The sequence below is a fragment of the Oreochromis niloticus genome, linkage group LG13, assembly GCF_001858045.2.
Source record: "Oreochromis niloticus isolate F11D_XX linkage group LG13, O_niloticus_UMD_NMBU, whole genome shotgun sequence".
Classification (NCBI taxonomy): domain Eukaryota; kingdom Metazoa; phylum Chordata; class Actinopteri; order Cichliformes; family Cichlidae; genus Oreochromis; species Oreochromis niloticus.
This window is the reverse complement of record NC_031978.2, coordinates 18,158,038-18,172,305: the sequence shown is the minus strand read 5'-3', so window position 1 is coordinate 18,172,305 and position 14,268 is coordinate 18,158,038. Positions and strand designations below refer to the sequence as shown.

The 14,268-nt window shown below is 40.5% G+C and overlaps 2 protein-coding genes across 2 annotated transcripts; both read left to right on the top strand.

Moving 5' to 3' along the window:
* The first annotated feature begins 2,612 nt into the window (after positions 1 to 2,612).
* Positions 2,613 to 5,370, top strand: nkx2.3 (NK2 homeobox 3). Its single transcript, XM_003451971.5, has 2 exons — positions 2,613 to 3,288; positions 4,037 to 5,370. The coding sequence occupies exons 1-2, from the start codon at positions 2,898 to 2,900 to the stop codon at positions 4,678 to 4,680; spliced, it is 1,035 nt and encodes a 344-aa protein (XP_003452019.1). The 5' UTR covers positions 2,613 to 2,897; the 3' UTR covers positions 4,681 to 5,370.
* A 2,599-nt stretch (positions 5,371 to 7,969) lies between these two features.
* Positions 7,970 to 10,216, top strand: nkx3.3 (NK3 homeobox 3). Its single transcript, XM_003451972.5, has 2 exons — positions 7,970 to 8,442; positions 9,081 to 10,216. Exons 1-2 carry the CDS (start codon positions 8,199 to 8,201, stop codon positions 9,614 to 9,616), a joined length of 780 nt encoding a protein of 259 aa, XP_003452020.1. The 5' UTR covers positions 7,970 to 8,198; the 3' UTR covers positions 9,617 to 10,216.
* Positions 10,217 to 14,268: the final 4,052 nt, after the last annotated feature.

The following is a 14,268-nucleotide window of genomic DNA, read 5'->3' as shown; positions in this document are numbered from 1 at the left end:
ATTAAAGGAAAACGGAAAGTTCATTATGAGCTACATGAGGCGGACACACTCTGTATCTGCTCTCACAACCTTTTCAAGTTTTTTTTTTTTTTGTAATGCACAGCCTCATTATTTACATATTACATGCCCTAATGCAAGACGATGGGGAAAGCGTCACACCCAGTTAAATAATCCTGTTGGACTTGTTGGACATTGGGGAAAACGCACTTGAGCTAATCTATTTTCCTAAAGTAGCAATCTATTGTTGTTATTGGCTGATTAAGAGCACTTTAAGACAAATGGATAGTCACACTTGAGTTCCTCGTCACACATACAGGCTGTTGGTAGAGCCTGTTAATAATCACCTCCATTGTAAAAGGATTGTAAGTGCTCTTCTACACAACTCTGTCAAGTCATAATATCAAACCTTCATTCTTTCATAAATAAAAAGCTATTTGCATCAACCAATCAGACACAAAACCCAGAAGCAGCGACTGATGATAAATGTCGATATTTCTTCAAACGTCTGGTCTGTGCTCTGTGTACCCTGTATCTCAGTGGTGTACTGTACACCTGCGCCTCTGATGCCGAAGCTCTGCTTCAGTATACGTTAGACTGCCAGAAATATGGAGATAAGGAGGGAAACAAGAAGAGACACGTTAAGCGCTGCTTGGCAAAACACTAACTTTGAAGAACTCACCAGAAAGTGAATTGTGCGGAGTGATTGAAATTTGACTCCCACGGAGTCAGAAAGCAGATCGTTTTTTGTTTTTTAAGTTATTTTTCAAAATCCCTTTAATTTTTTTTAATGCTTAGGCCTCTGCAGGCTGTATCCGCTCTGACCTCTGCTGTGGACTCGACCTTACCGAGGCTATCAAGACGATTCAGAAATGAAGATGATGTATTGGGGAGTCGCATTCACCAACGAGTAGCTCCTTGACACTCTCTGGGAGTCTGGGTTTTGTTAAAGGCAGGAAACAGACTCTTCCGCTCCGTAAACACGAGTCTTTACTTGGCCACTTTTGGGCTGCCGGTGGCACGCGAAGCCCGTGATGATGGTCAGTTGGGAGCTTGAGAGGCCCTGCACACTCAAGGTCGAAAGCGTGGTGACTCTGCTCGGACCCGTGTATACAATTAATTGTTTTAACCGCGTAATCTCTTTTGGGGTATTAATAATTTTCTCCTAAACACTTTAAATAAAACAAAACAAAGCACACACATACCCCCCACCCCACACACAGCTATTACGCATTTATTTCTATGTTTGGTATGTTTAAATCATTGCACTCATTAAAAAGGAATGGGTAAATATTTGGGAAACAAAATGACCAGATTTACTGCCCTTTGGGTTGCTTTACGAGCTAATTCTATCACATAAATTCCACCTAACTCGCGCAAACTTCCACTGTGTGGAAATGACTTTTCCTTATTAGTAAATCTTGATAAATTATTTAATGTTTAAGTTTGCGTCCAAGCAGCACTAAGTGACCACTATATTTTTGCAGAGCGCACAGACAGTTACTGTGGCCTAAAAGCTTTTCTTTTTTTTTTTCGGATTCAGTTCAGCTCTTCACTTAAACTACTCCACTTAAACCGGCCTTTTTTGAAAAGACGTGCATCTCCATGGGAAGGGGGTGACGCTATCCATTTCTAAACAGCGCCTTGTTGATGGTGAGCGGATGAGATTATGTGGACATGCTCTTCTTTTCTTTCCACACGGTTTGAGAGCAATGGGCCCTCAAACCCTGGCGCCTGGACCTGGCCAAAGATAGTCGACCAGAAGAGAGGTGTCCCGTTTCAGCACGTTTATCCCTTAAGCACAAAGGTAAAATTAAAATGAAAGCTCAGTGTATTAATATACAATATAATATAATTATTACTATAATATAATTATTATTATTTTCTTTCCTTGTAGCGCTTGAAGCTGATCATTTATTTATTTATTCAAAAAAGGCTTTTGCTTTCCTTTTACCAGTGTCAAGGGGAACTATTATTGTGGCCAAATTTTCGTGGCCATCCTAAAACTTCCACAAATAAATAAGCCACAAATAATTCACAGGCAACCATTTAGCGCTGAGCATTCTTTATGCCTCTCATGGTTGCCAGATTTATCTCATTTCCCACACTCTCGTTATATGATATTATCCAGGAATTGCCGAGAGGGGAAACAAAGATAGGCCTAATCTTAAAAATCGCCAAATCTACGATATTGTGGGACCGTCCAAGAAACAAGTGAAATCCTTTAAAAATGAAAAATAAATAAACGAATAAATAAATATTGGTTCTTCCAAGTTAAGTATTTCTGTGGGCTATTTGCATTAAACTACACAGCATAATATACTTTGCCTAATTATTACAATTGTGTGACAGCGTTGGTGCAGTTTATTAGAAACATTTAAAGCATGAATTAAGAAGTTCCTTACCTTTAAAAATATTTCAGTTTCATTGCAGTCGGTGGCATCAATATTATTTCATAAGTAAGTTAGGGATAACTTCCTGACATATGTAGGCTACACCTAAATAGAACAGAGAGGGAAAGGGGGGAGGAAGAGTGTGAGTGAGAGAGAGGGAGAGAGACCCTACCAATCCCTCCCCCGCTTCAGAACGTCACTGAGAGGGAGAGGACAGCATCTTGGCTGACCCTCTCTCTCCAGATAACTGAATTCAGCCAACCAAACGGGATCGACCTTTCTCTTTCTCTCTCAGCCATCCAGCCACAGACGCATATGCAACTAAGAGGGATGTCACAGCTGAGAGAAAATCAGTCGTCTTCGGTGTGTATGCAAAAACAACAGAGCGCGTCTGTTCCTCGGGTTTACGCACGCCTAATTTTCTTCTTTTGCTCGTCCGGAGGCGAATCGGTCCCGTTCTTGGACTGCTGATCGGTATATTTTGCCATCTCTTTCTTGGTGGTAATAATGATTCCTAGTCCGGTCATAAGTTCGTCCTCCACGCCTTTTTCTGTGAAGGACATTCTGAAGTTAGAGCTCCAACAACAGTCTCAGCAGCACCAGCTACAGCTGATCTCCTGCTTCGGTCTCTCTGGTGCGCTCTCACAGCCTGGAGCTCTATCGAACAAATCCTTCCGTTCTCACTCACCGCCCTCCTGCATGCTGGCGGGCAGAGACACCCCAAGCCCCATCAGCTCCTGCCTGTCGGAGAGCGAGGAGAGGATGGCGTACCTCAACTCACTGAATGTGCAAGACCGACTGACGGACTCCGGTATCCAGGTGGAGGTGTTCGGCAACCTGGGGCAAACTCACTCTGCAGACCTCCGGCCGGAGACAGAGCAGGACGAGCATGACAACAGTAAGTACACAGTCTACTGAAGCGAGTTACTCTGAGGATGTTAATTGTATAAAAATGCACATGGACGAAAATGCCAAAGGAGAAAATCAAATCATAAAATATTAATAAAAGCTTATACGTGACAAAAACATGGCTCATCTAATCTGACATTGATACACATTTCTGGAGAAACGTTTTCCAGATTCTGTTTAAATTAGTATAAATTGAACACCTAACGCGGACAACAAAAAATACGCCCCTGGTTAATAATATACATAATATATATTTTCATAATAGGACCAAACAATGGACGGCAAAAAAAAAAAAGACTATTATTTCATACAATTCATTAGCTGCCAGCTAACTGAGTAAGCCTGGCAGAGATTAAAGTGTTTATATTTGCAAGCTGCTAATTTATGTTTGCTGAATATATTAAACTGATGATCCAAATTATCGCGCATTTAATAAGACGCAGACACTTTCAGAAACACAAAACAGAAACTATATTTAGCCTCATCTGATTTTAATGTATCAACATTGACGTTTAGTTAATGTTCGTATGTAACAGGACGTCATTATTATTATGCCTCCCTAATTTTATTTTTCAGTACATTTTACTAGCAATTTTCAATTAGGTCACTTCCACTCGAAGCTAATTCTAAAACTGTACAATAAATAATAATAATTAAATTTTTAATAGTAAATATATACTTGAAAATAATCAAGATGCCAGCTCTGATGTGTAATTAAACATGGGTTCTCCATGCAGAGAGCTGCGGTGTCATGCCGGGTGAATGTGAGGATCCAGACTCGGAGAAGCCGGCCACCAAGCAGCAGAGAACCAGACGGAAACCTCGCGTCCTCTTCTCTCAGGCTCAAGTGTTTGAGTTGGAGCGGCGTTTCAAGCAGCAGCGTTACCTGTCCGCCCCGGAGAGAGAGCACCTGGCCAGCTCCCTTAAGCTCACCTCTACCCAGGTCAAGATCTGGTTCCAAAACAGGAGGTACAAATGCAAGAGGCAGCGGCAAGACAAGACCCTGGAGATTGCGGGTCATCATCACCACCATCACCACCCACCACCGCCTCCAAGGAGGGTGGCTGTGCCGGTTCTCGTCCGAGACGGGAGGCCTTGTCTCGCTGGATCTCAGAACTATAATCCCCCTTACACAGTCGGAGCTCCCAACCCGTACAGCTACAACAGCTATCCAGCCTACAGCTATAACAACTCGGTGTATAGCAACACTTACTCTTGTACTTATTCTAGTTTCCCTTCTCTCCCGCCCAGCAACGCCTCTGCCAATGCTTTCATGAATATGAATTTGGGGAACATTAGCGGACAGACGCAAAGCCAGGCTCCCCAAGGACCAAGTGTCACACCCTGCCAAGGAGCTCTGCAGGGCATCCGGGCATGGTAGCGCGATATTTGCGCACAATCAGAAGCCTGTCTTGATGGATAGACTCGAGCATGTAAACAACTTCAACTAATGCCTTGAAAACCACAATTTCAAATTCCGTAACACATTACAGAAAGCAGGGGTCAGTTGGTTCTAACTCCACAGGCATATGAAGAAAAATGGACTGAAATAAAATACATCTATTATAATTTTTTCCCCTCTGAGCCACGTGTTTAGAAAACTTACTGAAGTTGTTGTGTTATGTTTGACGGAAATAATTATGCAGATTAGCCAAAACTATGCGTAATGGTTCAAAGCTGATGTATTGTGCTTAAAAAAATAAAGGAAAAATCCATGCAAACTAGCGGTTACGCAAAGACCTATAGGTTTCATTAAGAAAGTGAAGCCTTTCATGGATTTTATTTGGATGCATAAAGTTGCAAGAAATTAACATGGATCACAAATGCTGGACAATTCAGTATTACTTTTATTAAGCTCTTTCCCCTCTCTTTTTTAATTTGTGTGACTTGGGTTTAACCTTTAGGCCTTGTGTTTTCACTCTAAAACTGAGTGACACTGAAAGCCAATGAACTGATTAAAAAAAGAGGCGCACAAATAAGGCTGTTTTTAGACTCGAGTTAAAACCACAAAACGATGCAAGTTATCAGCGATGGTGGAATTAAAGGACATAATAACTGTCATGGCACGACTGATTGAAGTGGAGTGTGCTTTGTGTGTGAGTCTGTGCGTGTATCTGTTCTTTTTATTATTTTTTTTAATGATGTTGACTGAGGTTTATTCCAACATTTCTTATCGTCTGAAATCTTTTCTCAAGCCAAGAAAACGTTTTTTTTTTTTTTTTTCCTTGTGTGAGAAAGCTTGCACTAGACTTCGGCCTGAGACAAGAACCAGAAACAGAGAGAATTTAAAGGCGAGCTAATGTCCGGTCAGGATTCAGAGATGGACATTAACCAGACGGCCAGCATCCCCGGACCCACAGAGCATAAAAACGAGAAGAGCATTGGATGATAAATATTCTTAGAACACCTCTTCTTTTGCTAAATAATAATAATAATAATGATAATAAAATAATAATAATAATAATAATAATAATAAATTACCTGAAGTTGTGTCAGATTTATAATTACAATAATGTCATAATTACATAATAAATACTGATCTGCACTCACGCACAGTGAGGCAAACCCAGACCACATATATATACTCTTTGTCTCACTCTCTCTAACACACACACACACACACACACACACACCGTTGTTTAGAGATGGACTTAAGCAAAGCCTTTACCCACCAGCCACGGCCGAATACCCTGACGCTATTAATGGAGATAAATGGCAAAGTAAACAGCGTGTTTGTCTCCCCTGATAGCCTCACTGGCCACTTCCCTCGGCTACTGCACTGCCGGTAGGACATACCTGGTGTCAGCTCTAAGTGCTGCAGAGTCACTAGTGTAAATAGAGCTGGCGACAGGACGGCGATGCCTGAGGACGCGGCTTGGCCACGGGTTCTCTGACAGGCACTGCCGCGATCGCTATCTTCTGCTTCCAAAGATAGCAGCTCATCGCTGCGCTGTATAGGCGTGGAGTTTCCTAAAACAAAGTGTCTAGAGGCAGACACTCAAGGAGCTCACAATAGAACCGAGGCCCAAATATAGAGAGGGAAAGAAAGCGGGAATAAAAGCTCTATCATTCGGTTTCATTGTGGCTTCACGGTGTCAGCTGTTCTAGAACATGTTTTTATGTCTACAGCACTATTACCAAGTATACCGGAACATTAATATCCAGTTTAGGGGTAAAACAATAATAGGTGATCAAAAATTCCAAGTGACTTGATTGCCTTTTGTCTAATATAGAATTAAATATTTAAAAAGAAAAAGTTTTGACTGATAAAGCCAGTTGTCCATAAACGTTCAACCGTTATACTCTTTCTGTGTGAGCACAACAGTAAACTAAATCTTTCCTCACAAACCAAAGCTCATCAAAAGTATCTCTTTTGGTAGAATATATGCGCTTGCAGAATTTCACGCTTAACACTCCTCACTGGACAAAAGAAAGTAGGGTCGAGGTTTTATTTGGACACGTGTAATGACGCCTGTGTGCGAGACTTTACTCCACAATTATAATCAACAAGACACCACTGATTTCAAAACGTTTGTGCAAAATGAATAATAAACTACATTCCGACGCTGATTTGCAGAATTCAGACACGTTGTGGTTTGACCACAGGAAACTACGCTAGAATTTTAATTTATGCCTCCTAGACATTTAAAAACACCCTGGAGGGTGATCTGGCTCTGAGGTACAAAGGGAGATTTTACTGCAATTACGAGAAACAAAACAAAACAAAACAAAACAACATGGAGGAAGCAGCTCGTCGCATCTGTCAGTACATCTTCTCACCTCAAAGGTAGATTGTGTAATCCTGGTCCGTATGGGAGTGCGTATGTGCGTGTGCGTAGCTGTCGTCTTTTATTTAGACTCACGTCTATCTTCCAAGATCAAGAATCCTGTCCACACGGCGGCGCTAGGCACCTGTTCGAGCAACAAGGCAGAACCAGCAATGTCCATCTTTACACTGGACTGAAGATGTGTTTTACTATAACAAATTTAAAGCTGTAGGTTTGTGGGATTCAAATTGTGCACAATTTTACGAGCCACATAATTCACAATGATTAAAAATTGGACATTCAGTTTAGCGAGGACCAAATAACAGATGGAAGAAACATTTTTAAACTCCAAATAGTCCTTTTTGGATTAGTTTAGACTCAAGTGGCAAGTAATCTTGAATTTTCAAAAGAGTTATTTCTGGTTTTAAATATAAATTCTTATATTGTGAAATGCTTTAAAACCAAACTCACAGGTGAAAACCAGAACTGAGCGGCACTTTTACGCACGCTTAGTGAACGTAAACCGTCGGTTTTTCACACATGTACATGACATCTGATAGTTGGTAAACCTAAAGGAAGCAGCCTAAAGAAGAAGAAGAAGAAGAAGAAGAAGAAGAAGAAGCTGTTAAGCAAACAAAGCAGCTCTGTGCGTAAAAACAGCTGAAAACTTTTACCAATAAGTCTGATTCATGTTTAATATCTTAGGGTCTTACAAATTAAAATAGATTGATTTAACTTTTTTTTTTTTTTAAATCACAGTACTCATGCCGAAAGCTAAAGAAAATAAAACCATGTTGCCTTGGGAATCAATGTCCTTCGTCCTTTACTGACACTGAGCAAAGAGGCCAGCGTTAAAGCTGGGCGGTGCGAAGGAGGGACCAGCAGGCACAGATAACATCCTATCACAACTTAACTGGAGCTGCAGTTGAAATACTGCTTGACAGTCTTGACAGATCCTGATATAGGCTGCTCATTAGCACATTGGACTGTTCGCTGCAATTAAATTAGAACAACGCGCAAAAGAGCGAATCAGTAGTGAGGGCTTGTTTTTGCTTTCCAGTGGCGGATTTCTTGATGCCTCCCAAGAAATCGCGCGAGAGAGTGAGGAAATACCCGTGCTCTTATCTGAATTATGACATTAAGTTTTTCATCCTTTTCCATCAAAAACATCCTCACCGGACTCGATGCCAACAGCAAGTCGGGAACCGCGGAGGAGTTCTGCGCAACGAAGGCGAACAACACGCGCACCGGCTATGGTGGCAGGGATGACAACCACGTCTACCCGGAGACACTTCCCACACATCCCCGCGTTATAAGCGCCCGATCGGAAGTTTCTACAGAGGAGGACACAGGAGAAGAGACAGAGCTCATAGAAGGTGCGATTTTTTTTTCTTTTTAAGATCTGTAAAGAGTATCGGAAAAAAAAAATCTGAAAATGAGGTGTAGGCGTTCTCATCTAAATTATATTTGCACAACGCAGCATGTTGAAGGAACATAAATGAAGCGACAACATTCATCACAAAACTCGAATGTGTTTCACTTCATAATCACTTTATCGAGTTATATTGCATAAGAAACCGTTTTTACAACAGAAAAAAATCCCGTTTCTTTGTGTAAAAATTGAAAAACTTTGTATTTTCCATATAAAAATACTTCGATGTGTAATTTAACTAACTACAGTGTAATTATTACTGTGTCTCAAGAATTTGTATCTATTTATTTATGCCCCATGTGACTTTGTTGTGCGTAAAGAGCAGCTAGCTTGTGGGAAAATAAAAGTATAGCACGGTGTCGTGGAAATCTGTTTGTTTAAAATTGTTTAAAGCATTTATTCAGGTACATCCCATAACTTTAATAGCATGACAGAAATACAATAGTAAACCCTCATATTAGCCAGCATCAGCACCTTGTTGGAATGGGCTATCAGAAAAAAAACAGGGGCCTTGTGTTTTATCACCCTGACGTACAGAGACAACACATTTACTTGTGGTTACGGATTTCTATTTTATTTCAGTCGCTGCAGATGACAAAGAGCAGTGCGAGGAGCAGGGCGAACAGCAGAAAAGACCGCAGTGCGAGAGTGCAGAGGAGGAGGGATGTAACCGCGGCGGGGAGACCTCCTGTTCGCCGGACGCGCAGCAGTGCAGGCCCGGTGCAAAGAAACGTTCCAGGTCGGCCTTCTCTCATGCTCAAGTCCACGAGCTGGAGCGCCGTTTTAGCACTCAGAGGTACCTTTCTGGTCCCGAACGGGCCGATCTGGCAGGAGCCTTAAAGCTTACAGAGACCCAGGTGAAAATCTGGTTCCAGAACCGGAGATATAAAACCAAACGTCGCCAGATGGCGGCCGAACTGGCCGTATGCAGCTCCCCAAAGAAAGTGGCTGTAAAAGTTCTGGTGCGGGACGATCAAAAGCAATACCACCAGGGGATTGGAGCACATATCCCCATGACTGTGCCACTGTACCGGGGCTATCAGTACTACCCCTACCTGCACTACTACTACCACCAACCCTGGAACATGGACAACATGTTTTGTGGAGGGATGCTTTGAGGCTCCGAAGCTGAACTGTTTTCAACAAGTGTCACACCCAAGCGTTCTGCTTTCTAGGAGTCTTCTGCTGGCTCGGTGGATTTTACGATGCAATTGGGACATTTCATACAGAAAATCCTCCATTTTTAAATCGGAATTAGTAATTTAGTTTAATATTTTGTCAGTTTCATATTGTGTAACTATTTGCAAGTTTTAAAAAAAACATTTTAAAGGGAAATACTACTGACTTCTTCGAACCTCTTATGTGCCAGGTATATTTTTGGCCAGGATCATGACTTTTAAATATTTCTTTTAACTTTTTAAAAAGTGATTTTATGAATTTTATTTCAAAACTTTCAAAAGTTTAAAAATATATATTTATTATTATGATTACGACCGGAAGGAGGTCATAAAAAGGGAAGGTTGCTAAGCGGAAGAGAACAGAAAGTTAACTACAATGTTATATTTCAACCTTTTCTTGTGGGATTAATAAAAGAAAAGAAATACAACAAAGCAAATCATTTTCATTGTGTTGACGGTGGAAATCACGAAAGTTTGAACTTTATTTTTATTTTTATTCGGTGGGGAAATAATTCTATAAGAGAAATTATTTCTCTCACGACCCTAAACGTTTTCTTTACACTGAGTTCTTTCTTCTGCTTCAGAAAAAAACCCATTATGGTTGCAACAGATTTGTAGATCATCCATTTCTCTCTGACTGCGTAATTTGGGGGAAACGAGGCACCATCTCAAACACTTCATGCTTTTATATCAAGATTTTTATTCGGTTTTTTTTTATCATCAAATCAAGGTCACAACAGTGATAAACATAAGGACTGTATTTTTTAATATCTTTATAAGGACATGGTTAAAATAAAATGTAAATAATGTAGGTTTGTTGCCATATTTAACCTCTTACCTATACTACGGCGTCAGATGGTGCACAATATGATAAAAGCAATTTAGAAATGTAAAGGTGGTATTTGATTTGGTCATATCTGCACTGTCTTAAAATGAAGTGCTGACTGGGTTTCTCACAAGTTCATAGGATGATATATATGTTGTTTTTTTCTTCTTCCCCCATGACTGCCAGCAACAGCTCATTGTGAGCGACCAGACAGAGCAGAAAGGAATCTGGAAGTTATACAAACCCAACAAGAGAAAGTAGCTTATCTTGATGTGTGAGAAGCTTGACCGAGGCCTCTGACACTTTTAGTGGGCATTTATTTTATTTATGGGACACCTTTATTGATCGTGAAACTTAACATTAACACCTGCAAGAAGACATTCTTCTTTCGCGCGGTACTAAAGCAACAGATTAGAAAGCAATAAGGCTTCTTCACACGAATGTACTTATAACATTCTGTATCTCACACGAATAGAGTTTATGCTTTTAAAGTGTCTGTTTGGAAATGGTGTTCATTTAGTTGGCTGACTACCTCCTCTAACATTTCAGCATTGCACAAACCTTTACATGATATTAGGAAGAAGAATCTTTGCTGTTGTTTTATACAAAAATTGTGGGGGGTTTTCTTAATCCTTCTGCATAGGTGTGCTCTCTACTATGTGCTGCACTAGTCAGAGAAGGTTAATAGACCGTGGAGATGTTGCACCATGGAGCCAGGCTGCACAAGACAGTGCACATTAATCATGCTTTACTGAAAAGACACCCTCATCATCACTCTCAAGGAATGACACAGTGATCAGACTCCATAGGAAAATGAAAAATGTAATTCCTGTACAAGGGGACCAGCATTTTAGTTTGGTTTTTAACTGATTGGATTTACCATCCGGGGGAGTTAACATCTAGGCCTGTGTTTCATCAAAAGAGCTTGCAGATGGTGGGGAAGGGCAGGATGGACAGATAAAATAATTTATCTTCCCCCAGAAATAAAAAAAAAAAGATACAGTTTATGTTGCATGTTTACTGATCCCCTTGACACTGCAGGGTTACAAAAGGTTTGCAAGGTCTTAAAAGCACCGTAGTGTCCTGTCTTTATAATCCCAAACAATATTATCATTACAGTACTACAACATTAACGAGACATCAAAGAACCGGGATGTAACAGTGCTTCAGCTTCCCTTTTCCCAACGCAGGCAGCTTTGGCAGAGATGATCACCTTTTGCTGCACTCTGGCTCCAGCCCAAACCCCATCTATCTTTTGTATCAAAACAGCACTTCAGACTACAGTAAGTGGTTGGCACTGTGTGCAGCAGGTTTCAGGGTGGGAGGAAAAACACATCTTCTTTTCAATGCCTAACCATAATTCACAGATAAATTATTTTCATTTGCGCACATTTGCTTTTAAAGACTTAAAAAAACAAGACTTTGCAGCAGAAAAGGTCAGGGTGTTACACTGTTGCTCCACGGTACGCCACTTTCTATGTGCTCTGATTATTCACATTGTGCTGGTGAATAGTTGGTCTAGTCAGAGCTTTCTACCGTGACAAGATAAGAGTTTTTCTTTTCCTGCACCTATTCTGTGATGCGTCACACTCATGTAAATTTCCACCCACAGAAAACAAAATAGGCACGGTGAAAAGGAGACTGCGAGAAAGGATAAGTTTAAGGTTTTAACACCAGTTAAAACTCATGGCCAAATGACTTTACTGCCGTCTGATATTATGACGCTGTCTCCATCAAAATCACTGCTGAGCTGCTGGGAGATGTACGTACCACTCATAGTACAAAGTTCAGGAACCCCCCCCCCCCAAAAAAAGCACAAGCAGTCAGACATCACAGAGGTTAGAAAACCAGTCAGGGGTTTATCCATAATATGTAAACCACCCTATATGAATGCAAAACTAAAAGTAAACACATGAAGCATCTCTATTTGCATCGAAAAAGCAGCATGTAAATGATGTACTATATTAAGAATTTTAGGTCAGTGTTGGGTCAATCTGGTAATGTTATTTGCACCTGATTAACTTTAAAAAACAATGGAATAGATCACCAGTGTAAATATATGCCAATGCTCATGTCCCCTCAGAATGAACTTCAATTACTGGATTGACCTTGGCCCTTACTAGTTTTATCAGGTCAGTTCAGTGGTTCTCTATTTGGTGAGATTACATCCATGCAATGTAGTAATTATCAAAATGGTGTTTGTTTGTTTTTTCATGGAAATGGACTGCCTCAGCTGCATTTCACCATATTTAATCTGTAACCTAAGATGCTTGTCTTTGAATCGTGCCAAGAGGAAACCCATGCAGGCTCAGGGAGAACATGCAAACATGCAAAAAGGTGTGAGAGTGCTAACCACTGCATCACCATGCCAGTCAACATAATTCCTAGCATGGATTTAGCTCGGTGCCTCATCATAACAACAATGCCAGTAAATTTTTATGTGGTATAAAAATGCCATATCGTGACATCATTGGTATTGTACTGCCATGTCCTAGCGCACGCAACACTGAGATAAGCCCGGGCATGTCTGAGAGCAGGAGCCGTATGTCACCACCATTAATGATTTATCACCCAAAAATGAAGCTACAAACTTTAACAAAGCACAGAATTTGGCAAAGCATAGGAAAAAAATTCTCCTGCTTAAGGTGGGCAAAATAAACGTTTCATCATTTGAGGCAAAAACACACGGTTGATTACAACCAGGCTATGAAAAAGGAGAAAATTACTGATAATGGTTACATGGTGGAAAACCAGAGCTTTAAGCAGCTTGTTGAAAAACTTAACCCAAGATACAAGTTGCCAGGTAGAAAATATTTTTCAGTTTTATGACAATATTGTGCAGCTCCTGAAGAGTTGCAAGGTTCAGTTGATTTAGTTATTGTTAAACTAAAGTGTTGTATGGTTATTTCATACTTTTACTTCAAATTCCCAGAGAAAACACTTAGCTAGGTTAGTTTTGTGCTCACAGCTGACTCATACTGTGTCCCTGGATATAATTCTATGTTACTATTATTGCACTGCAATGCTGCTTCTGCTGCTGCTGCTGGCACCTTATTTCAGCAGATTTGCACTTAACATAGGAAGTGCCATCAGTGACAGTAGCTCTTTGTAAAAGGATACAAAATGCCTTTCCTTTGATAACACAAAAATGTTATTTCAAATTTTCTTGTAATACTGTGATCTAATCTTGAGGCTATATCACCCACTCCTATGTGGATTTCCCAAAAAATGTGGAGGCTAGCTCCAAGTATTCATAGACTGCTGTGGTAATGCTAACTGGGCTGTGGATGCTTAAGTGGATCTGGAGATCAACAAAAACAGCTGTCTATGAACTGAAGCTGCTAACAGTCTTTGTGGTACTTTTGGAGCATTTTAAGGCTTTTACTGCGAACAGTGTAGTACATTAAGTTCATTTCTAGTCATTTGTTAATTAGTAGTTTTTGTGTGTATTAATTTCCAGGTGTCTGAATGTGTGTAGTGACTCATGCAAAAGCTTGCCCTGAACATATCAATAGTAATTAAACTACTACTGTAGCTGACTCCCATTTTTATATACAGTCTATTATAGCAACATACATCAGTGTTTTAAACACAAAGCTTGCTTGAGTGGAGCAACTGGCGTCTCATTTTAGCATTTTTCACACAAAATGCATTGATTTCCTAATGGACAATCCCACTGCTCTTATTTTGAGTGTTCACTTATTATTAACCAGCTACCCCGAGCCCTCACTATATGTTTTTCCTACCAGCCTGCATGCTATCAAGG

What these genes read in the sequence shown, in the direction of transcription:
- nkx2.3 (XM_003451971.5), top strand. Translation starts at nt 2,898, where the DNA reads ATGATTCCTAGTCCGGTCATAAGTTCGTCCTCCACGCCTTTTTCTGTG. An exon ending in GCAGGACGAGCATGACAACA is followed by an intron (nt 3,289 to 4,036) that starts GTAAGTACACAG and finishes TTCTCCATGCAG; the next exon opens with AGAGCTGCGGTGTCATGCCG.
- nkx3.3 (XM_003451972.5), top strand. Translation starts at nt 8,199, where the DNA reads ATGACATTAAGTTTTTCATCCTTTTCCATCAAAAACATCCTCACCGGA. An exon ending in AGAGACAGAGCTCATAGAAG is followed by an intron (nt 8,443 to 9,080) that starts GTGCGATTTTTT and finishes ATTTTATTTCAG; the next exon opens with TCGCTGCAGATGACAAAGAG.